The sequence below is a fragment of the Annulohypoxylon maeteangense genome (assembly GCF_022496945.1).
Source record: "Annulohypoxylon maeteangense strain CBS 123835 unplaced genomic scaffold GGS22scaffold_4, whole genome shotgun sequence".
Lineage (NCBI taxonomy): Eukaryota > Fungi > Ascomycota > Sordariomycetes > Xylariales > Hypoxylaceae > Annulohypoxylon > Annulohypoxylon maeteangense.
Window position 1 is genome coordinate 954,366 of NW_025953251.1, and position 23,721 is coordinate 978,086.

General features: G+C 48.2%; 7 protein-coding genes across 7 annotated transcripts; 4 read left to right on the forward strand and 3 right to left on the reverse strand.

The window, feature by feature from the left end:
• Positions 1-1,924: 1,924 nt before the first annotated feature.
• GGS22DRAFT_107986 (CATB protein) lies at positions 1,925-4,816 on the forward strand. The gene is made up of 7 exons (XM_047957862.1): positions 1,925-1,953; positions 2,035-2,478; positions 2,599-2,801; positions 2,858-2,880; positions 2,930-3,147; positions 3,200-3,770; positions 3,853-4,816. The coding sequence occupies exons 2-7, from the start codon at positions 2,203-2,205 to the stop codon at positions 4,734-4,736; spliced, it is 2,175 nt and encodes a 724-aa protein (XP_047821176.1). The 5' UTR covers positions 1,925-1,953; positions 2,035-2,202; the 3' UTR covers positions 4,737-4,816.
• Positions 4,817-9,105: 4,289 nt separating this feature from the next.
• On the reverse strand, positions 9,106-11,596 carry GGS22DRAFT_156825 (RNA polymerase II-associated). The gene is made up of 2 exons (XM_047960422.1): positions 10,999-11,596; positions 9,106-10,922 (listed from the first exon to the last, which is right to left on the reverse strand). The coding sequence occupies exons 1-2, from the start codon at positions 11,267-11,269 to the stop codon at positions 9,775-9,777; spliced, it is 1,419 nt and encodes a 472-aa protein (XP_047821177.1). The 5' UTR covers positions 11,270-11,596; the 3' UTR covers positions 9,106-9,774.
• Positions 11,597-11,721: 125 nt separating this feature from the next.
• Positions 11,722-13,173, reverse strand: GGS22DRAFT_156827 (retrieval of early ER protein Rer1). Its single transcript, XM_047960423.1, has 4 exons — positions 12,813-13,173; positions 12,634-12,751; positions 12,274-12,573; positions 11,722-12,220 (listed from the first exon to the last, which is right to left on the reverse strand). The coding sequence occupies exons 1-4, from the start codon at positions 12,879-12,881 to the stop codon at positions 12,132-12,134; spliced, it is 576 nt and encodes a 191-aa protein (XP_047821178.1). The 5' UTR covers positions 12,882-13,173; the 3' UTR covers positions 11,722-12,131.
• A 118-nt stretch (positions 13,174-13,291) lies between these two features.
• Positions 13,292-14,787, forward strand: GGS22DRAFT_156829 (ClpP/crotonase). The gene is made up of 2 exons (XM_047960424.1): positions 13,292-13,750; positions 13,819-14,787. The coding sequence occupies exons 1-2, from the start codon at positions 13,606-13,608 to the stop codon at positions 14,547-14,549; spliced, it is 876 nt and encodes a 291-aa protein (XP_047821179.1). The 5' UTR covers positions 13,292-13,605; the 3' UTR covers positions 14,550-14,787.
• GGS22DRAFT_108056 (uncharacterized protein) lies at positions 14,769-15,955 on the reverse strand. The gene is made up of 3 exons (XM_047957863.1): positions 15,591-15,955; positions 15,442-15,530; positions 14,769-15,361 (listed from the first exon to the last, which is right to left on the reverse strand). Exons 1-3 carry the CDS (start codon positions 15,814-15,816, stop codon positions 15,032-15,034), a joined length of 645 nt encoding a protein of 214 aa, XP_047821180.1. The 5' UTR covers positions 15,817-15,955; the 3' UTR covers positions 14,769-15,031.
• An 843-nt stretch (positions 15,956-16,798) lies between these two features.
• GGS22DRAFT_156833 (uncharacterized protein) lies at positions 16,799-19,303 on the forward strand. The gene is made up of 2 exons (XM_047960425.1): positions 16,799-16,955; positions 17,055-19,303. Exon 2 carries the CDS (start codon positions 17,473-17,475, stop codon positions 19,030-19,032), a length of 1,560 nt encoding a protein of 519 aa, XP_047821181.1. The 5' UTR covers positions 16,799-16,955; positions 17,055-17,472; the 3' UTR covers positions 19,033-19,303.
• Positions 19,304-20,233: 930 nt separating this feature from the next.
• Positions 20,234-23,611, forward strand: GGS22DRAFT_108073 (uncharacterized protein). Its single transcript, XM_047957864.1, has 2 exons — positions 20,234-20,697; positions 20,768-23,611. Exons 1-2 carry the CDS (start codon positions 20,647-20,649, stop codon positions 23,582-23,584), a joined length of 2,868 nt encoding a protein of 955 aa, XP_047821182.1. The 5' UTR covers positions 20,234-20,646; the 3' UTR covers positions 23,585-23,611.
• Positions 23,612-23,721: the final 110 nt, after the last annotated feature.

Sequence of the window (23,721 nt, forward strand, 5' to 3'; positions counted from 1 at the left end):
ATTACAAACCTACCCCTTACAAATACGCTATCACCTAGGCATTCTCTATTACACACCGGCTGTTGGACAGATATGTATTTGCCAAGTATACCTATCGAATAGGCCGAATATCGTCCCGGCACACCACCATTGCAACGATAGCCCACCGGGAGCAACGAAGATCTTAGATCGTAGCCTTTTTACGTCATTTAGATATGTAGGAAGGCATTCGATATTCATTTCGCTTTCTCTGAAAAGAATTATTGATGAGACATCAAGCCTAATCTACTTCTTATCTGCAATTCGTCGTCAATGGATCTCGCTCACATTAAATATCTTAGCTATGTCAAAACGACTAACTGACAGACCATTTACTCGAAGCGACGTACGAGAATACCTAGGACCTAGGTACCTACTCATCCCAAAGACGGTCCGGATAACGTGGGTCCCCCGGAGTTTCCACTGCAACATGGCTTGCTAGGTACTTACCTTTAGCGATGTTACCCGTCCAGAGGTTCCATTTAATTTCATGCAAGTGCCGAATTTTTCACCAACCCTACAGGGATAATGCCCGTCATCCCAACCACAATGGCTGTCTTCTAGCGCCTCATCGAAGCTTGGAAAGCATCTCTCATGATATCTCACTCTTTAAACTGGATAACAACCCAATCGCATTTCTACTAAATTGTGACACGCAACCCGCTCGTGCAGTTGACGACTACGCAGCTACGGTTTTAATGCAACCATACATGGCTCACGTTCTTCAACGGTTAGAACGGTGAGCTTCAGCTACCTACCTAGATTTGGAGGCATGTCGATGGCATATCAAAAACCGGCTTCCAATCCGCTTCGCGTAGATCCTGAAATACCGTTGCAATGCATACCTGGTAAGTAGATACCGTTCTCCCTCCCTATACTCAAGCTATCTTCTGGGCAGCTCTTTTTAAACTCTTTTCGTTGGTGGCCAGTTAAATTCCGCCAAGACGCCCAAGATACATCGTCTTGGTTCTTGTTGCCTCTTTTTCTTTTTTTAGCAATACACTCGGCTGTCGGTATATAGGCGGGTTACATACATCTCAAGAGACCCCCCACACTCGGACCACGACATGCAAGACCTATTGTACCTGACAGCAGTGGTTATGTTTTCAGATGATAATGTAATACATTGCAATATGCTATCCCTTCTGACGGTGGATTACCAAAATTGGCAGGTCGTTCATCCCTCTATCCTCTTTGGGTAGATACCGTAACATACCTAACGAAGGAGAATATCATTCACCTTGGCTCTCGGACAATCCAATCTTGTGGACTACATTCTCCTTATTACAGATCTCCGTTCGATAGTCAAGGGTTACCAGACAGCCAGAGGAATCTACCCGGGGCCCCTTCCCATTTTCCCCTCCCCGCATAGGAGGTAGATCCCCATGTCATCATCTGGGAGACCGCCTTCTGGTCATGATGACTGCTGTGAGACTACACGGCATTTGCCAAGCACGCACATGATAGAAAAATATGACACCAGCAACAACCTAGCAAGTGGGACAGAGCTAATCCGTGAATATCATGTCAACGCCAAGTGGCCAGATTGGTCAACACCCTTCCTAGCCTGGTATTGTCAATGAACTCACGCCATATTGCAAGCGCTGGCTTAGTCCCCCCTTTTGTGGCACCGTGACTCTGACCTGATCGTGGGTTTACGCGGTGTCGAATCACTGCTTCTACTCTCGGTATCTTCTACCTCCGTACAGGATGTACATACCTTGTTTTTCGACCTAGGGTCTCGTCACATCTATCAAAGCATGGGTTGCGGGCGTGTTAACTATATCGGGGTTTTTACTTACGAATATCCTCAGTTCTACTGGCGGCCACCCTTACTGAGCACCCGCTTTTGTGGAGATAGCCCTAGCCTGAAGATGGAATATCTCAAAATGGAAATTGAAAGGGTCTATGTATGTTGGATGGAATGTTTGTAATGTAAGCTCTTTGATTACTGAGGACTAAGTTACAGCTGTATTAGAGCCTCAAGTAACCCTTTGAGTAACCCTTTGAGTCTAGGTACCTGGCTTTATGTAACGCCGGCCGTTGTCTTATTTTATAAGCACCCCGTGGAACCCTTTCTCTCTACGCGAAGCCGTCTCTGCTCCACGATTCCTGCACCATCCCGAGATCTCTTCCCATATATACCTAGTATCTATAAGGATTGGAATTGCAAATTAAGACAATATGGGTCGCCTTCTCTCCCACACTACCCTTCTTGGACTTCTGGGGCTTGTCTCCGCAGGCTGCCCCTTTGCCGATCCAAGTGCGCTTCGCGCTCGAGCTGATGGTGATACTGATCCGGTGCTCGGCGCTATGGTAGATGATAGCAATGGCTTCTTCACCGACGACGTTGGCGGACAGATCCAAGAACAAGATAGCCTAAGAGCCGGCGAAAGAGGCCCAACTCTATTAGAGGACTACATCTTCCGCCAAAAGATCACACATTTCGACCATGAACGGGTAAGTCAAATGAGAAATCATGAAAGAGCCCACGTCATCAAGCTATAAAATGCCAAGAACACTGTCGTACAAGCCTTAATTTTCTTTGATGGCATGAAAGCCATACTAATATTTCGATAGGTTCCCGAACGGGCAGTCCATGCAAGAGGTGCTGGTGCCCATGGTACATTTACAAGTTATGGTGATTGGAGCAACCTAACAGCGGCCTCGTTCTTAGGCACTGCTGGCAAGGAAACCCCCGTCTTCGTACGGTTTTCCACTGTAGCAGGGTCTCGAGGAAGTGCGGACACGGCTCGCGATGTTCATGGGTTTGCTACGAGATTGTAAGAATACCCTCCATTTCCCAGGGAGTCTTATCTGGGTACTAACTTTGATGAAGTTATACAGATGAAGGCAACTTTGGTACGGATTAATGAACTACTTCGACTTCAATGATACTAACACTTTCAAGACATTGTTGGGAACAACATCCCAGTATTCTTCATCCAGGATGCTATTAGATTTCCTGATTTAATTCATTCAGTAAAACCAAGCCCCGACAGCGAAATACCACAAGCCGCAACAGCTCATGACTCAGCTTGGGATTTCTTTTCCCAACAGCCGAGTACTCTCCACACTCTCTTCTGGGCTATGGCAGGCTTCGGTATCCCACGGAGCTTTAGACATATGGTTAGTCTAAGTTACACATGCCCGCTAGTTCTAGTGCTGACTTATTTTATAGGATGGCTTTGGCGTCCACACGTTCCGTCTCGTCAAGGATGACGGTACTTCCAAGCTCGTAAAGTGGCATTGGAAGACAAAGCAAGGAAAGGCCAGTTTGTATTGGGAAGAAGCTCAGATCCTTGCTGGAAAGAATGCTGATGCCCATCGACAAGACCTATTTGAGGCGATCGAGTCTGGCAATGGCCCCGAGTGGGAGCTCGCCGTTCAAGTAGTTGATGAGGATCAAGCGCTCGCGTTCGGGTTTGACCTGTTCGATCCCACTAAGATTCTTCCTGAGGAATACGCTCCCCTCCAAAAGCTAGGTGTCATGAAGTTGCACACGAACCCGACAAATTACTTTGCCGAAACAGAGCAGATCATGTTCCAGCCTGGACATATCGTTCGTGGTGTAGATTTCACCGAAGATCCTCTGCTACAAGGTCGTATCTTCTCTTACCTGGACACCCAGATTAATCGACACGGAGGTCCCAACTTCGAGCAGCTGCCTATCAACCGACCGGTCATCCCAATCCACAATAACAATCGCGATGGCGCCGGTCAAAATTTGATACACAAGAACATCCACGCATGTATGTCTTCCTTCTATTTACATATTTATTTAACCTTATCCCTACCAACTAGAAATGTAATCATAGCTAACCACAAAATTAGACTCTCCTAACAGTCTGAATGACGGCTATCCGCAGCAAGCAAGTCAAAGCAGCGGCCGAGGGTTCTTCAGCGCCCCAATCCGCAGTACTTCAGGCAGGCTTGTGCGCGGGTTATCGTCTACATTCGACGACCACTGGTCGCAGCCACGGCTATTCTACAACTCACTCACGCCCGTAGAACAGCAATTCCTCATCAACGCCATCCGCTTCGAAACCAGCCACTTAACCTCCACCACCGTGAAGCAAAACGTACTGACCCAAATCAATAAAATCAGCAACGACATCGCTGTCCGCGTCGCCACAGCCCTAGGTCTAGAAGCCCCGGCCCCGGACGACACGTATTACCACGACAACACAACAATCGGGATAAGTATCACGAACGTCACGCTTCCATCAGTAGCGACGCTCAAAGTCGGCATCCTAGCCAGCACTAGCAAAGCCAACGGCACGAACGCGCTCGACCAGGCAAAGACGCTGAAAACTAGACTCGCGAACGAGAACCTGACTTCCACAGTCGTGGCGGAAACCCTCGTCGACGGGGTAGATAAAACGTACAGCGCAGCCGACGCAACCGACTTCGACGCCGTGATCGTCGTCTCGGGTGCCGACTCCGCAGGCCTGTTCGCCCTCTCTGCCGCGAACCTCAGCCCTCTGTACCCGCCCCTCCGACCCCTGCAGATCGCCACCACGGCGTACCTCTTCGGCAAGCCCGTTGCTTATTTCGGCGCTGCGGCGCCGAGTGATCCCCTCGTTGCCGGCGGCTTGGATCCGAAGACTGAGGGTGTTTATGCTAGCGCGGATGTGGAGACCCTGGCAACGGGGTTGGTAGGGGGTTTGAAGACTTTTAAGTTTACGGGACGGTATCCTGTTGATAAGACGACGTGATTGAGGTTGTGGAGGAGGGAGGGTAGTTACATGTAGGTAATGTCGGGAGAATAAGGGATTGAGGTCTAAATATTTGGATTGGGGAGGGGGCAAGGTATTTAGTTCGCTTCGCTTCGTGGATATTTGGTTTTGTATATACCTGTTTATAACTAAATAGACTCAATAATTTCTGTACTTACTGTTTTGCTCGTTCGCTTTGGTGGTTTGATGGTGTGGCGGATTGTGTTGGGCAGGTTTGTATGGTAGTGAGTCAGTTGAGCGTGAATCTCTATATGTCAAGTGACAACAAGCTTTTAAAGGAGAATCAGTACCGCGTGATGGTCGTATATTCTATCCTGACTCCTACTGTATATAGCTATGGTCACAAGTAGTCTATCCATCGTATCCTGAGATAGGCAATAGTGGAAGGAATAGGGGTAACCATAAATCAACTCCTTGGCCTCGACAATTACATGCATGAGCGTTCCTTCTCATTAATTTCAATTGCCTAGGGGTAAATATAGTAATATGGAAAGATCAATTGAGTATCTACCGCAATATGAGCTATATACATAGCATATAATCAATGCATGACGAGTATAAGAAGTAAAATCCTCAATTGAAACTTTCCTATAGACAATAAATATTAACTCAAATGATAATACACTTTACATAGAAACCTTCATCAAAACTTTCTCAATTCTTCTCATATTCTCTCTATCTCTCCCTACTATATAAGAGACCCTCTGCCCCGAACGATTCTCATTTATTTACCATTTATTCATTACTTCAATGTGGAACTGCCCAGGCTAATCACACCTACCTAGGCTGGTACCTAGGTAGGTACTAGGTAGCCTTGGGCAAGGGAATACCGCAGGTTTCTACGGAAGAAAATGATCGAACACAAACATTATCTTTTCTTCGATTGAATCCTCTGGATTCAATCTTTCAATTGAAAAACAATTATCAGATCTCTTGAGTCCTCATATATGGTAGCCCTGCTCCGTTACGATCGGAGGACCTCCGGGTTATGAAGACGGTTCTATGAATTGGTCAATATGGCGAATTCCCACACCCCTTAAAGTCACTACCAACGACTTTACGAGGAAGGTCTGGACAAGCATAAGTCCCTAGATGAGAGAAGACATCTAGTCTTTTTATTTACCCGGTCATCGATCTCTTACACAGTTAGTGTATGCTCCCGGAGCCTCCATGGCCATTATATGATCAAAGATCATCTAATATAGAGAATCGCCTGGGGAAGAACACGGCCAAGATGTTCAAAGATCGGGAGATGGAATAACAGTCAACCACGCGCCTCCCCCGCCAACGTCACGAAAATTTATCCTTAGCATCTCTACGCCTAAACATTTCCCTCAATAGAATATACCTGCCGAAAAAGATAACGCTGACGAGATCATAGCTACTAGCTAAGTCTCTAAGCCGATGGGCCGCGGGACGAGGAAGAGTTCCATAGCGATTCGGAAGACTGGGCTCTCAGTTGTGACCTGATCAGGTCACTAAACTTTGTGTTGTTCTTTCCTACGCCATTCTGGGTACCAGTGGTTGGCAGGCAATAGAGTGGACCAGTGCGAGAAAGTAACGACATCCACCCCGGCTCCTATATGATCGTGCTCAGCTATGGTGGATCAATCTATCGAGCCAGACGGAAGAGGAGCGCCGTCTCGAGGATGATACATATTTATGCACTACACAAACTCTTCCGAGAGTTTCAAGCCCCATTCAACGAGGCTATTGAACATTGGTGATTGGCTCGCTATGCGATCGAAGAACGTCTGCGTGCGGTCAGTTTCGAAGGCCATGCGATGTCTATTGTGCGGTCCTGCCGAGCCCTGCGCATGAACGACCCAACGTTTGACATGACAGTCATTATCTACTAAGCATTATTAGAACATCCGAGATATGGACGTTTCCCATCCTGATCTGGATAACACTGTGGCGGGTTCAGGCAAGGTTATAAAGTTGGTGCGTTAGGGACATGAAATACGAAGGGCACTGTTAGGGTTTATCCTGTTGTTCTCACATGCTATTATGTCTCCTTGTGTCTCCTGTATCCTAAAAGAAGGTACGAATGTATCATTAGATAGATGACTATATGGTAGCTCTGCTGCCGAGTTGTCCTGCGGATAACTAGGTAACTACCAATGCCCCCCCCTACCGCTCCAGAGAGAGTGACGACCTTCCCTTCACTCTACGTTCCTATTCGATTCGAGGTCTCGCAAGAACCTGATAAATCTTGCTAGTTCTCTGCTCTCCGCTCCATTGCGATTACAGTTTTACTATTCTTTTTACGCTCACGATCCTCGCTGGTTCGATTACAATTCTACAAAATTTCTACGCTCTCGATAGGTAGATATTCTCTCTTTAGTTGAACCCTTTGTTCGACTTTTCGATTCGAACAACAATTATCACTTCAGTCTGACTCCTCATAGGCACAGAAACCGGCACAACATAGTCGGAAAGGGGTATCGCTGCAGAAACGTGATCCCTTTATTCCTATAAACGACGCCAACCTACGCCAGGGAGAGTCGTTGCGAAAGGTGATACAGAGGAGTGGGTGTCGTATGAAATAGAGAAGTTGTTGCTGAGAAGAATAAGACGCCAAGGAGGCAAACCGACCATAGAACATCTGGTCAGGTTGAAAGGATTCTCAGCGATACACGATCAGTGGTATCCTCGAGAACTGCTGAGTCAGAATGCCATGAAGTTGGTCGATGAGTACGACGCAAACCACGAAATGTCACTGGAGGAGATCAAGGACATCGCCATTCGAATAACATGAAGATTCCTTGAAGTTGCTTGTGCCGCGCACATGATATTTCAGCTGTAGTGGAGCAGGACGGCTGATTCGCAATTTACTCCTACGATTGACGTCCTCCTTTCCAGTCGCCGGTAAAGAAGGTGATGGCTATTTCGGACGCAGATGGGACCGCCCATGCCGCGATGGGTCGAGAGATCGTTTGCGAGACCGCCGAGGAAGTGGCAGAGACTACGACCATCGCCCCGCCTATAATAGTAAGGAACTAGAGGAGAAACCAAGCTTCGTACAATCTCGATACAGATCTTCTTGAACCAGCGCCTTATAGCTGGTAGCACCTCTACAGGAGAGCAGATGAAGACTGACATGACCCACCACTAGAAGCATAGCCAGTCGGGGATGATGGGAGCATATTAATAGGTAGTTAGTTTAGAGAATATCACTGGATAGTTAATACCAAGAATATCTGTTTACCTCTTATTTTGTGTTTTTTTTTGGCATTTCTGAGCACCCATCCATGTTAATACTTACCAGTATCAAGCGAAAGCACTAGAAGCAGTATGCCTCATTTGGATATTTTGAGCTAGCAAGGCCCCTTTGAAATACTACAATGTACCAACAGCAGTGCTGACGGACCATCAAGCTACCGGGATGCTTTCCACGATATTAGGAGAATTTTGCTCACGGTGGAACGAGGAACAGCGGCCCCCCTTTTTCTTAACCCCGAAACTGAGGGATAGATCGTCGATCCGACCCGGATAGGATAAGCCCGTATAACACATGACCACCAGCTCATGCTCCTTCCCAAGACACAGATTTTGAATTCATGCACGACATAGATGTCTCGCATGGGCAAAGCGGTCACGTGAAGCGGTGCCGAGTACTTGGGTCCTGTTGGTGTTGGGACGAGGGCGACGGGTTGCAGGATGGGTCGCGGGATTTTCTGGGTCTGCTAGGGGATAGGAGAGAAAGAAGGTGTGGGGGAGGAGCTGCTGTCTGGATGTGAGCTTCGTTTATGAGCAGGCTGTTATGTAATAGGGGTTCTACCCTTATTTTTGATAATTAGAACAAGGATCGAGGTCTGAGACTTTGGCTGCATATATATCTGCCCCCACGCGGAACTTGTGGTATCTTTCCGAGGAGGTTGGTCCGCGGAGATGGATCTGTTGGACGTCGAATCGGGCGCCGGTGAGACATGGCTTGCTGATAGGCTGTTCTCCTTCCGGACCGGGCTAGATCTCCTTCGGGTCCGGATCCGTCCTTGGTTGAGACTTCTTAGTTTTTCATTCCTCCCTTTCAATCGAGCTCTAGAAGATATATATGTTTCCTTCTAAGTTGCGTCCCCAAGGTGAGAAATTTGATGTTTTGGCGTTGACGAGCCAAGATCCTATCCCTTTTGAATCGAGGCCACTTTTATGATAGCCGGAATTCGGACTTCGCCAACACAAAATCCGGTTAATATTACTGAAAGGCGCCTCGTGCCCTTTCCGGTATACTAATCGTACATCTTCAGCCACCAACAGGCTTTAATGCGCCCAATACGAAGTACGAGTAATATGGGAATACTTGTTATAGAGACTCCGTGTAAATCTAGGCGAAAGTAGTATTCCACCGGAAAACACCCCAGAGACGATCTTGCGTTGATGAATCAGCTTTCTTATCAGTGAATAACTAGGTAATAAGAGATTTGCTGACAATAAGGCGTAATTTATATCATAGGTACGGATCCAGGTATGTTTAACGTATCCACATGAATCAAGCCTTTTTCCAGGAATAGGCATCGGATTCTTCTAATCAGTGTGTAGGAGAGAAACCGAATTCAGCTGAGAATTCATGAAGAACTGTGTTTGGTACGATGTTGTGAATTCAACCCCTTAAAGACGCCTTAGTATTTGTTTAGATATCGAAGTAGTACGCGACAGCAAGAATCTCTGTCCCGTAGATCAAAACAAGGTGAAAGCACCCCTACAAAGGGTAAACACCTAGGCCCGAATAGTATAACCAAGCCTCCAAGCCTAAACACGCCCAGTATCAAACTCAACTCAACTGAATTTTGGTGATTTTCATTGATTCCTAACTCATCGCAACTCCGAAACCCAGCAAGGCAAGAACTTAATGTTCCCATTCATACGAAGCAGGTGCAACTCAACCCATCTCCAAGCAACTTCAGCCCACCTCTCAAATAGTCAAGTCAAATCGAGGTTCTGATATTCCTAATACCACCTACGACCGCATCTACCGATGCTCGGGAGTCATGTATGCAAGCAAGCAATTAATCAATCAGTCTTCCTCATCGCCCTCAGCATCCTGCTCCTCATCTTCATCCTCAATCTCATGCGGCTGACTCGCACCACCAACCGATCCCCTTCGACCAGCATCCGTTCCCTGCTCACCCTCATCCTCGTCCTTACCATAGGGATGGTCGCGGTAAAGGTTCATCCAGGTTCTTATATCGTCGCTCGGGTCTTCGATGACGATGTCCAGCTGATCCACGTTTCGTTCATCCAGGTCCACGCCCGCCGGCACCATTCCTATGGTACGAGCGATCTTCTTGGCACGCTGGGGTTTGATAACGCTGCGTTGCATGACGGGGTAGTAGAACGCGGCCTTCTGGTCCGTCGTCTCGTCATCGTTAAACGCTAGCACGACCTCCTCGTCATACTTGGTCTGGTTGTTCAATTCGAGCTCCTGGCTCGTCTCGTACGTGCGGACCCGAGGGAAAATGAAGGCCGGCTTGCCGCTGCACTTGTGTGTGTACAGATTGTCGTCGTCGTTGTCCGGGTTTTCAATGTCGAACTTCTGGCGGAAGCGCTCCGTCGTGTCGACAGAGTCGTTGAGGAAAAAATCATAATCCATCAAATTCTGCGGCTTCGGTACGCGCTGTGGGTCCCGTTCGTGCGCCTGCATGGCCAACGTGAAGGCTTGCTCATCGATCTCGCTTTTACTAATAGGCTTAAGGATACCGTTGAGGAGCCGTCGATCGTACGTTCGTGTCGGCGGTAGTGGGTTGTGTGTGAACTTGAATGTCACGTAAGCGCCCGAGTCTGGGAAGGCGTCCAGATCAGGGACCAGAGGGAAAGTGTCGACGAGCTTGGCGTTGCGGTTCGTCGGGTGCTTAACTCGGCTCTTATCCTTAATGTTAGCAGCCGCGACAGCGAAGCCCTGGTCTATCTTCCTCTTTATCTGGGCAGGCGAATCGACATCCCGGTCTGGAGAGGGTCGCTTGAGAGGTCGCTTGGGGGCCGGCTTGCTACCGAGGAGAGCGCTCGAGGTGCTACGCTTCGTGGATACAGAGGAGATATACTCTGTTCGGCGTAGGAAGGATACATTGGCTTCGTGAATCTTAGGTTGACCCAAGGTTCCAGGCGGTCTGAGTAGGGCGCGATCGCGTGGATGAATGGCCGGCTGCTGTGCTGGGGCTTGGATGGCTGTACTTTAAGTTAGCTATAAATGTTCGAAGCAAAACACATTCATCATAGTCTTGTTTGTCTTATCCCTACATACAGCTCTCATCACCGTCAAAAATGCCCGGCATTCCCACCAGATCTAGCGGCATTCCCAGTTCCGCATCAGCCTCGATGTTCAGAGGCTGTTCTCGAGACAGCCTCGATGCAAACTCTATAGCCGTGTATCGGTTGCTAGCAAGTCCGGTGTTCGGAACGTCGAGGAGCTTAGGTGGAAAGGGGGGAGGCGGTAGCGCGTTAGAGAATCGGATTCGAGCAATGAAATCCTGATGAATGGAGCGATGCTCGCCATTGCGCGACGAGGACGCCATTGTGGCAATGGCTTGAACGTAGCTCGCACAGAAATATGAAGGATAAGGGGTAGAGAATTGATGATGCAAATGATAATCGCCGTGATGTGGTTGGAGAGGTAAAGGTGAAGGTTTAGGATTATCGGCGAGACCGATTGACGCCGTCGACGAGTACCCAAGTACCAAGGTACTAAATGAAATCCAATAATTATTAAGGAAAGTGCATTCGGAAATGCAACCTCCAAAGTGAATCGACTCTTCGAAGGTTGCAGGCAAGTGCTATGCGCGTCGCGACTGGTGCTTAGGCTAAGTACATTTCGCGCAGGCTTAGTCGCAAAAAAAAAGTTGACGGTCGGAAGGTGCACCGTCCAAGCTTTATCGTTATCAGCAACATCGGCGTCCCATTCCAGCACCGCCGTACCTGCCTACCTGCCTCCTACCTATCAGATAATCATCATTATTTTTCTTGAAAGCGACTAACAACCAAAATAGTCTTAAAAGCATATTATTATTGTTCTTTGATATAATGTCTACTGATAACAATCCTGGAAGATGCAATTCTGCGCCCCGACCACGTCCATGCTACCAGCCTATTCTCATACCTGTGGAGAAATATCTCCTTTCACGGCCAACCAACAATTAACAATGGAGACTCATCGCATTACTCCGTACAGACCGTCCAGCTCCTTTAGTACCTCATACAAAATGCCTGTATCATAATTTGTACAGTTATCGAAGCCCCAAGGCGCATCACCGTGTCGAGTAGTCATCGTGATTAAAATTTTTATCGAAACTGTCTACACGTTTCGTTCACTTTCTCGGTATCCTCCGAGTTCTGTCCTGATAAGTCCTAGCATGACCGAGCTTCAGCGTAACCTTACGTTTACGAAGTACTAGTCTTACCGTACTTCGCCTTGCCAAACGAGAAAGGGACGTATCGGTACTTGATCATGTGCTGGATTTGCTTGCGCACTGAGTATGATTAGCGATACTAGTCAACCATGAACATTTCCAGGACGACTTACTGGTTAGAACGAAGAGGATGATCCAGTACATGACCAGGACGGGCCAGAAAACTGGAACGTTGAAGATCTCGAACCAGCTGCACACAAATCCGATAGCGATGGCGCGAGTCGCCTCGTGCCAGAACTTGAACTCTGGAAGTCGTCGGATAAACGGTCTGAATTCCTCGTCCTGCTTGGTCGGGAGGCCGCCGGCTGATCCATCCTCCATCTCATTGTCTAGCATATCGTTTGAAGGGTCGAATTTAGGCTGCAGGAAGGCGAGGAACAAGTTGAGCAGGTAGATTCCGAGTGCGTATGCAACTATTTACTGTCAGCTTATGTTCTAAGTCTTTCCTGGTGAGCGTAAGGGAGTCTTCGTACCAATATACCAGCCTTGTGCTAAGAGCACGCGGAGGAAGAAGATGCCTAGAAATACGGCTGTACCAACCCATCGGTAGAGAACAAAGGGGGTCGATTGATCTAGGAGGGATTGATATTGCTATAGACCGTTAGCTATTTTGTGAAGCCTTCCGTGGTAACCGGCGCAAAGAGAGACATACTCTCTGGAGTTTGGACGTTTGGGCCGTCACAGCCGCGAAAGGGGTTTGATCCGTCTCGATATTCTCCATGATGAATGATGCGATCTCGTGTCTTTATCGCGAGGGTAATAAATAGTGTATTATTAAAGTCGCCTCGATGTCTCGTATTATTCTCGATGTCCTAAAAGGGGGTAAAAGAGTGATGTCGAAGATATCGTGGGATTATTAAAGAAGATGAATGAATTCTTTCGCCAATTTGCAAGTCGCGACTTTTCGAGATCTGCGCCAAAGGGGAAGACAATGTGGCCAGCTTAATTAAACTTTGTACTAGCCACATTTCTATTTAAAGCCACATTTTATAATGAAACCAACATGACTGGCCGCGCAAGCGTTTTTCGGCAGCTCAATTCCACAAATCCCCGCTTTATTCTTTTACGTGAATGTTACCGATTACCCAGGTATTTAACATTCTTAGTAAGTCGTATTCCGTAGTGGGGTGTGGCTGGTTGAGTTACAGTTTCTAGTTGCAGTCCGTTATCCTCGGCCAGCTTCGGCTTCATGACCTCATAAGCTCCGGAGCTGTGGTTCTTAACTTCACTCTCACCTCGAACAGATACATCGATTTCTAAGCCGGGATATTAACTGCCCAATTGATTGCACCTCGGACTTAACGTGACTTTCATAAATAAAGCGCCTTTCCAAATCATCTCGATTGTTTCAATTGATAGTCTTCTCCACCCCATTAGAGGGGTTATATTATGTACATGTGTTAATCCCGTTAATCCAAGCTGCGATTCATCTAGGCTCACTCAAAATGAACACTTTACGGACATTGAGGCCGTTAGCCTCCCGCTTCCAGCCATGCACACTTCCCAAGACAATCCGCCAATTCTCCGCTACGTCATCAAAATCCTATGAGTACATCCTAGTATCCGAGCCCAAACCGGGCGTCGGCCAAGGTGAGATATTCACACACGCAACACTCACCACACAGCTCCCACCAATTAACCTCGGCCCGTATCACCAGTAACCCTTAACCGACCCAAAGCCCTAAACGCACTCTGCACGCCCCTCATAACCGAGCTAAACCAAGCCCTCGACGAATTCAACACCTCGGACTCCGTCTCCGTGATCCTCCTCACGGGGTCCGAGAAAGCCTTCGCAGCCGGCGCCGACATAAAGGAAATGGCGCCGCTGACCTTCTCGGAAGCGTACAAGACGAGCTTCATCGAGTCCTGGTCGCAGCTCACCTCGCGCGTCAAGAAACCCATCATCGCCGCCGTCTCCGGCCACGCCCTCGGCGGCGGCTGCGAGCTCGCCATGATGGCCGATATCCTGTACTGCACCGAGCAGGCCAACTTCGGACAACCCGAGATCAAGCTAGGCACGGTCCCCGGCGCCGGTGGGAGCCAGAGACTCACGCGCGCGATTGGGAAGTCGCGCGCCATGGAGCTGATTCTTACGGGGAAGAGCTTCAGTGGCGCGGATGCGGCGCGCTGGGGGCTGGCGGCGAGGGCGTTCTCGGATCATGCGGCGCTGATGGAGGGCGCGCTGAAGACGGCCGAGACGATTGCGGGGAATTCCCGGGTCGCGGTTATCGCGGCCAAGGAGGTCGTGAATAAGAGCCAGGACTTGCCGCTCAGGGACGGGGTCGAGTATGAGAGGAGGGTTTTCCATAGCTTGTTTGGGAGCAAGGATCAGAAGGTCGGGATGCAAGCGTTTGCGGAGAAGAAGAAGCCTGAGTGGACGCATGAATAGGCGGATTCCTTTGCGGTTAGGGTGGTGTGGTGGTGTATGTCGGACTAAGCTAGTTAGGCATCTCGTGGGTTGAGTCCGTATTGAGGTTACTGTAGGTCACGCCGCTTTAGAACATGCGCCGTATTACAGCGTAATCTAAGGATCTAAGTCAGATCACATCGGCCGAGTTAATTATTAGGCACCAACGCAATTTTGGTTTCAGATCTCTAGACAATCTAGATTGGTCCTTTTTGCTGTAGTGAAACGTTGAATCTATTGTTATATGCTTGAAAACCGATCTATGGTACCCCCCAGTTTGTAATAATACAACAATTTCGGAATATTTATGTACAAAGCCCCTGTATGTTCTTCATCACCGTAGCGAATGGGTGAAATGACTGCCGAAAGCCGTCACTTCTACTTTTCGAAGTTAATCCCAAGCCAGAGCCGCTGGTCTAGACTTCACAGCGCTATGTTTTGTGCCGTCAAACTGCTGTAACTTCTTACAACTCAGCAGCGAAAGTCTTGGCGAAGGAGTCGCAGTTGTTGTTGTCGACAGAGTACTTGTCGTGGCCGGGGACGGCGAAGTACTTGTCGGCAGTCTTCTTGGCATCAGAGAAGGTCTTAGCAGAGACCTCCTTGAGGAAGCTGAGTTGGCCGTTCTTGAAGAGACCTGCAGTCTGTCCAGAGAGCTTGTAGTTGCGGGGAGAGTCGAGCTGGGCAGAGCCATCGGCCTTCTTGATCAGGTGGAAGAGCTGGCCACTGAAGTCCTTCTCGTGGTGCTTGTTCTTGCCCTTGCCAGTCTCAACGTCCTTGACCTTTCCAATAATCACCTAGAAGGTATGTTAGTTGCGGGTTTCTGTAGTATGCCGGGGCAGACCAAGAGGTTTGGGAATATTAGAGGTTTACATACACCGACGTGCTTGAAGCCAAGCTTCTTCTGCAACTCTTGGATCTCAGCAGGAGTCTCGGAGTCGATGTTGGTACCATCACCGAGAGGCCCTGTTTAATATGTCAGCTATCAAATCTGCTGTGTCTGCTATTGTTCAGGGGTTGGCTTACATTTGACGGTGAATGCATAGTACTTTCCGTTGGCGATGGAGCTCTTAGCAGCGTGGACTTTGTTATACTCTGCGCTGATCTTGTCATCCGCACGGGTGATCAAGTTGCTCTCGATCTCGATCTCGGCCTCGCGAACAGCGAGGTCTTCGCTGCTCTGGGGCTTTCCTAGAGGACTAGCAACAGCCAGACCGGCAAGGAAGACGGAGAAGATAGATGAGAACTTCATTTTGAATGAGGGAGAGCGTTTGAGAAGATAGAAGTTTGGAAAGTAGTGTTATAAAGAATGAGCTGTATACTGAAGTATAGATGCTTTGGTTGGTTGAGATGATGATGGTGATGAGTGATGAGAAAAAACCAATACTCGAGGTTTGTACAACTACCTTTATATACAAATTTCTATTCACAGTTTCTACCGACAATTGAAAGGTATACTATTACTTGAAGCCTTTGTCGTCAATTGTCACCTTCAAGTGCTGTAGGGATTCAAATCGTGTGATAGATCGAAAATAGAATTACAATTCCCCATACCCAGAAACCAGGGCCAGCAGGGAGCCTCATCCTCAGTGTAGATCCTGAAGATCGCTAAGCAACAGATGGTGCTCATGATCAATAAGGAAAGAATATTAACAAAAATGGTTATATCGCTGATGTGATACTCCTAATTAATCGAAAGGATTCTTCAGCGGCGCTGTCTTACTTACCTGCCCAGGTACCGGTGAATATCCTATTGGATATCTCTATGCTCAGCCCTGTTATCTCCGCGGGGTTTAAGGATCGAGTATCCTAAAGAGCATAATGGCGTTGGAAGTATGACATCTTGGCTGATGTATCATAACACTAGGTAGCTTCATATTGATGAAGAAATCCTACGATTTATTTGAAATTATGTAAACGAATGGTGCTAAATAAGCAGTGAGACCATATGACCTTTGAAATTCAATATAATAATCGTCGCAATACTCCGATTCATTACTAGGTAGGTACCAAGGTAGTCTACCCAGCCTCAGGGCTGCCAGCTCAACTGCTAGGTTGTTGTTGTGATTACCTAAAGAATTCCAAGAGTCTATTCCCAAATCAGTAAATTGTCCAGTGCTGCGCCTATTTTGTTAGCTTCAGGTCACGTGACGCTGTATTTAGTGGAGCCTGTTGGCGCTTAGCGTATGGATCGTCCCGTCTCCAGATTTCTTTTTTGGCGCCATCCTCCTTAAGTTTACGGCACTGTCATACAAGCCTCAGTCGTGCAGTTAGTCCTTAGTCAGATATATTCATTCACCAGTAGCATGAATTTGAAATGCTGTTTGTTTGTTTCAACATGGATCGTCTTCCTACCACGGCACTTTGCGCCCAACGATTTCTGAATCTCTGGTAATGCAACCCCTCGGTATAAGCCCATCTAGGAAGTATCGGATGAACCAAATTAGAACGATAGTTCTTAGCGCTTGCAGATCTGACTCAGACGCTTAGGTGTGTATTTGGGGAAATTGCAAGTTCCGGCCATTACGGCGGTGGCGGCGGCGGTGTCAGCGATCTCCAGGGTTCTTTCCTTCCCCTCTTCCTGCTCTTTCGTCTTCCTACGAGGCAGCAGCGAGGTTGATTTACAATGATACAATGATGTCATTACCTATTATCATCATGCGTACCTGCATTAATCGGTTGCTTGTTTCGCTAAATTTAGATTACCCTTTTGGTGTTCTTTCGATGAGGACAGACATCTAAATTTAATATTCTTTTCGGATTTTGTTTATTAATGTCAATTAGGTATTGAGGGTAATAACTTTAAGTCTTGTGACAAATTGTCACAACTTTCCCACGACCGAGCTGAATAATAGGAATTAAATCCCATTCCCCTCTCTATCTTCGTTTATCTAACCAAACCTTCAAAATGGTCCAAGACGAGAGAATCGACAAGTGGAAATCACAAGGAATCTTGGAGCCTTCTTGTATTTGGGACCGGCTTGAGGTAGAAGAGGCTATCGTGCCCGATCCAGAGAAAGTCCCTTCCGGCATAAAAGAGCTTAACGAATCTGCCTTCATTTCGCTACTATGCAGTAAGGGTGGCCTCCCTCAATCTTGCGAGGATTTCGGCCGTCTTATCTATAGCGTTGTCGCTTACTTAAGTGCCACACCTTTCTATCATCCACCAAACGAAAAAGTCCCTCCAAGCCTTTCTCTCTCTGAGATATATCGAGGGTTGGCATGGATCCTCCCAGGGGTTTCTCGCAGAGTCATTGGGGCTGACGGCTCTTCTCGCTCACGTACCGTGGCCGACCATCGCAGACTACTCTTCCAAAGTTTGGCCACCACAACACACAGCGGATCATTTGATCCAATTGAAACACAAAAAAGAGCCATTTACAATGCTCACTTTGAGCCAGATGCATTCTACGGCAACTCAGACTGGCTGTTTGTCAACCGTGACGACGATGGTGATGAGATATACCATGATGTCCTAGATGTGCTGCATACAATTCAGCCAGAACCCAACTACCCTTACGCGGGCGTACGACGCGATGGCTTCCGCGAGTTCGCTAAGACGCTCGCCAAGGGGCTGCCTAAATTCGACACCCTAGCCATCCCCCTAGATCGGTTTACGACCTTCGTTACTTTCTTGCTAGCTCTACAATTTGAGCACAAAACTCCAGGGGAACCGATACCATCTCAATACGAGGAGGCAGCAAGAAATATAACAGCTTCATTCTGCGAGGATGCGAAATTGGGTATCATTACTTGGCCTAAATTTGATGACGCGCTTAAACAAATGCCGTTCCTATTCGATCCGCTTCACAGAATTATATCTACAGCGTTCTTGAAGGAGCAGCCATTCAGCATCTCTGGCGATTGGATAGCTCCTACGCCCCCCAAAGACAGCTTCATGACTCTACCACGCTTGAGCCAGCTAGCGACGATGATAAACCAAGACGTGGATTTCGAGAGCTTCGGCAGGGCTCATCAATGGCATACGGGCATCCGCCCTACGGCTGGAGTTCTGGCTAACTTTATGAAGACAATGCCTGATTTAAGTATCTTAGCCATGTACGGACTGACTTCGGCGGGCGAGAAATATATCTTCGGTATTTTCAAGCCATTACTTCTCGAAAAGGAGAAGGAGACTGCAGGTGAAGAGAGTCTCAGGGAAGCGCCAGATGAAGAGGATGAAGAGCAGCGTAAGCCGGTCGTGCGGGAGATGGATCCAATACATGATTGGGTTGAATTCCGTGGCACTATCAGGTTTCCCGCGCGGCCGATCTTGTTCGTTCTCAGTCCAACTCAGCATGTCGTTCGATTTAAGGACGAGCCCCGCGTCGTCGATGATCATCTTCACTTTGGAGATGCTCTAACAATATCAAATGACGGGACTGCATCTATCGGGACCGGCGATACGGCTATACTCATCAAGACCAAAGCGATAGAAATTTGGGGTGAGACTTCGGCAGAGACTTAGGTTAGATCCCCTGAAAATCACAACATAAGTTGCAGTCCGAATCTCTTGATAAGTACAGTGCCTTAGTCCTGCTCATTCGGAGTCTTGACCAATGCGGCAACGCCACCTCTATGTTTCAGGTGACGCTCCGTTATCACAGCATTCCCACTTGGTGTGATGTATGTATGATCCGATTGCCTTATGCAAGAGCTGGCATTTATGCACGGCTTTACGTGTAATTACCTAGTGCCCTGAAACGGACTTGACTGACCACAGTATACAAGAAGATCCCTAATGAAAAGGGGTTGGATGTCGTGTTCTATTCTAATCGTACTAAAAGTGTAGACTTCATACCTAAACATCCTCTGTCCTCTCTAGAGAAATTCATGAAGTTCTATGTAAGGTCCCAAAGATTTATCCAAATACCAAATTAGATGACCCCCCACAAACGCCACCTCATCAAACTACCCTATCTGTGCCTAGATAGATAGTGGCTTATGGCTGCAACGCCATCACACAGCTTTCATAAAGGGTTGTCTTCTCCCAACCTCTTTTTAAACGATGATAGGGAAAATGAAGCATTTACATGAACATCCCATTATGTAAGACCAAGGAGGGCGAGGAGGTTACGATATAGGGATGCTAAGGACATATACGGTGGTCTTTACTACGAGGATAGTAAAGTTAGTACCTGGTACCTACAACTTTGAGTTTTCGATAGGCGTGACAAATAACTGTTAGAGCAATAACAACGAGTTAGCTATTTCTATAATGTCAACATCATAACTTCCAGATATAATGGGCACACTTTTATTTACCTAGCCTTTCCATGAATTCAACCTTCGAACTTCCTATTCAGGTTATCTTCTCTAACGATTAAGGAGTTCATATGTACCTATGTACATACTTTGGTATACATACATATCCCGTGCAATAATTGGCTCCTATAATATCTTGGTCACTTTACTTTTCAGATTTCATACCTATTGAAAAAGCTAGATGAAAATTCTACCTGTTGCCAAGTGTATTATGAGTCTATCTCGGTACTCACAAAGAAAGGAGGCCGATTTACGGTTAGTTACGGTCAAGCGGAACGGTGGCGGTTGGTTGAATAAAAGATATGCATATAATCTTGCATTAAATCGGGGCATTACCCGATAGTACGATCTAATGAACCTGTTAAATGGATCTCCATCTTGAAATCCCCAAATCAAAAACGATCATACAAACTTCCAAACCCCATCTTCTTCACCGCTGTACTCGAGTCTCGGGTAGTGCTGACTATTGCATAGAATGCATAGTATTGATATGAATACCTAGAAGCTTCTTGTCATCGCTCGATCGCTCGTTCGCTCGTCTTCTTATGTTATGTTAGGTACATTGAGCCACGGAGCTCACAGTCAGATGCGCAGCAATTAGCACCATGCAGTCGACTAATGGTGGTGGGCGAACCAATACGAAGTGCTATACGAAGTACTGTGACTCGCCAATACAAGACATTTCTTCTATGTCCCCCACTACCTATTTTGACTCTTTTCGTAGCCGCTTTCGGTAAACTTTAGGCGCTTCAACATTACTCAGTCTCAGTTTCAGACTCAGTTCCAAGTTCGATCTTGGAAGTTAAAACTAGGCGCAATGGCTTCCCCAAGACCTGGCGTAGATTTGGAGAAGGAGTTGACCTGTTCTGTAAGTAAATAATCTTGGAAGAAAATTGCGGGGTGACTTAGGCGACGGGATGAACTAACCAAACTCTTAGATTTGTACCGATATTCTATACCAACCCTTAACCCTACTCGACTGCTTGCACACATTTTGCGGCTCTTGTTTAAAGGACTGGTTCGGATGGCAACAAACTGTAGCGGAAAACTCACCCAACCCTCCAACCCCCGGCTCTCAAAGATTCACCTGTCCATCTTGTCGTGCCTTCGTTCGTGATACTCGCCACAATGCTACCGTCAACACTTTACTCGAAATGTACCTGTCTGCGAACCCAGACAAGGCTAGAGCGGAGGACGAGAAAGAAGAGATGCGTCAGAAATATAAACCTGGAGATAATGTCTTGCCACGGGTGCGCGTGCCTTACAAGTCGCCCGAAGAGAGGCGGTTAGAGGAAATCGAGAGGCAGATGTTGGAAGAAGCACGTCAGATGAGCTTGCATGATGCTGGTGTCGATGCTGCAGAATCATCCAGGGCGGGGCGGTATCGCGATTATAATCGGACCGAAGATAGGAGGGGCAGGTCGGACAGAGACAGTAGCCGGGAGGCCCGGCGTCGGGATACGCACGATCGCGCCCGGAGAGATGATGAGCACAGACGTCGGGTTGATTCGACCGGCATGTTGCAACCCGATCTATCTTCGGATGAACGACGACGTCATCGCAGCGAATCACAACATCGCTCGCGTGATTCATCCCAAATCAGGAGGAGACAAGTAGAGCACCAGTCATCCATAAGGTCGTTGATTAGCTCATCCAATGTCGATTTTCGTGATATAGAACGAGAAATAGAAGAGTTTGCTCGTCAAATACAGGAAGAAGGTCTCTTAGACGGTTTAGACTTAGACAACATCGACCTAGCTCAAAATGATGATCTGAGCCGAAAGATCACCGAAGCGTATCGACGGAGGCAGAGGGAACGAGCCCGCACCAACCAGTCTATCCAACAGCCTAGGATGAGCGATCCCGGCATCGCATCTCACCGATCTAAACAAGCATCTCCTTCGCCACGACCTCTTTTGACGGACGCATCTCGACCCAATAGTCGACCTAGGTCAAGTTCAGCAACCAGTAGACCACACACTAGTCAAAGCCAGGTGGACGACCGCAGCCGCCCTCCCATCACGTCAACGCACCTTGAAGTTCGTGCAGATCCAGAAAGACGACATAGGAGGAGGACATCCAGCGGTGCGAGAAGTGCAACAGATCCTACTCGACCAAGGACGACCGAGACGACTCCGGCAGCAAGATCGCAGACTGACTTAGTTTCAAGACAACAGACGAGCGATCCATCATCTCGTCGCCCTTCCATTTCGGATTCAAGAAGCGCCAGTATGCCTACCTCAGCCTCAGCTGTACAGCTGACGACAACCGCTTCGGTTACCGATCCCCGGCCTAGAGATTTATCATTCAGTGGACGGGCATCTGCTGCTCAGATCCCATCAGCGCCCTCCCCAGAACTCCAGTCTGATGATTCCGGCAAAGAACCCCCCAAGCGAGCGCGACGGCCATCAAGTCTTGTAGTCGCACCGCAATCCCCCCTACCTAGCCTTGGGCTTATATCATCGTCTACACATCAAACACATCACCACCGAACGCGATCTCAATATTACGAGGAACCCTCAATCACGTGTTCACGTTGCAGGCGACCGCATATCGAATACGAACTTCATTACAACTGTTCAAAGTGTGCCAACGGCCAATGGAATATCTGCTTAAGTTGCTATCGGAGTGGGAAAGGATGTAATCATTGGTTTGGTTTTGGATATGCGGCTTTCAAAAATTGGGAAAGAGCTCGAGCAGATGACCATGAGGATTTGGAACCGCCACACATGCTGACTACATGTCGATATAGACAGCCGAAATATGTACCTGGCGGAGCGGAAGGACGAAGAACGGTCACGACGGATGACCCGGTTAATCGCTTAGAGAGCGGCATGTTCTGCGCACGATGCTTCTCCTGGTCGAATGAGTGCTTCTGGCGATGCGAATCCTGCAACGAAGGCGACTGGGGTTTCTGTAACAATTGCGTGAACACGGGCAAATGTTGCACACATCCACTTCTTCCTCTAACTTACGTCGCACCCACATCGAGCCCTCATACTCCACCTACCAGTCCTCGAATACCGAAACGCCCGCGAGGAGCCACATTATTCACAGGACCCAACTCCGTTAATCTTGGGAGCTTCAAGTCACTTACATTCACGATGACATGCGACATTTGTCGGGAGGCTATCCTACCTCATCATCGCAGGTACCACTGTCCGGAGTGCACTAGCACGGCCTACCCAGACGCACAGAAAGGCGAATACGAAATCTGCGTAGACTGCTACGCGAGCGCGGTCCACAACAAGCGCATATCCGATGAAAACGGGCACGCGGGCTGGCGACGCTGTCTAAAGGGCCATCGGATGGGCATCGTCGGGTTCACAGAAGGCTCCCTCGGACAACGACGCAGCATCTTCCGCGATATAGTGGGCGGCCGCAACCTACGCATGGAATCCTACGAGGGCACCGCTAGTCCGAGCGAGGAGGAGCCACGTCGCGGGGAATCGCATCTGCAGAGGTGGAGCTGGAAGACTGAGAACGGATCGAGGCTGGAGAAGTTCGTCGCGGCCGATGTGGCGGATACGGCGCCGTCGTTGGGCACGGAGCTTTTCCCGCCGGATGGCGGCGCGGGGCTTAAGGCTATTGCGAGGTGGTCTTGGTACCCGAAGGCTGGGACTGTGGATGAGTTGTTGTTTCCGAAGGGCTCGGAGGTCAGGGAGGTCGAGGATGTTAATGGGGAGTGGCTTTTTGGGAGTTATATGGGCGCTGAGGGATTGTTTCCGGCGCCGTATGTGAGGATTATCGAGTAGTGATATTCTGTGGAGGGTATGGGGATGGATGGATGGAGGGAGGGGAGGGGGGGTTATTGAGCATTATAGGGATGGGTTTATGATTTTTTTTTTTGGCATTTAGTTATATGTATGCATGGATAGGTAGGGGTGGGGGT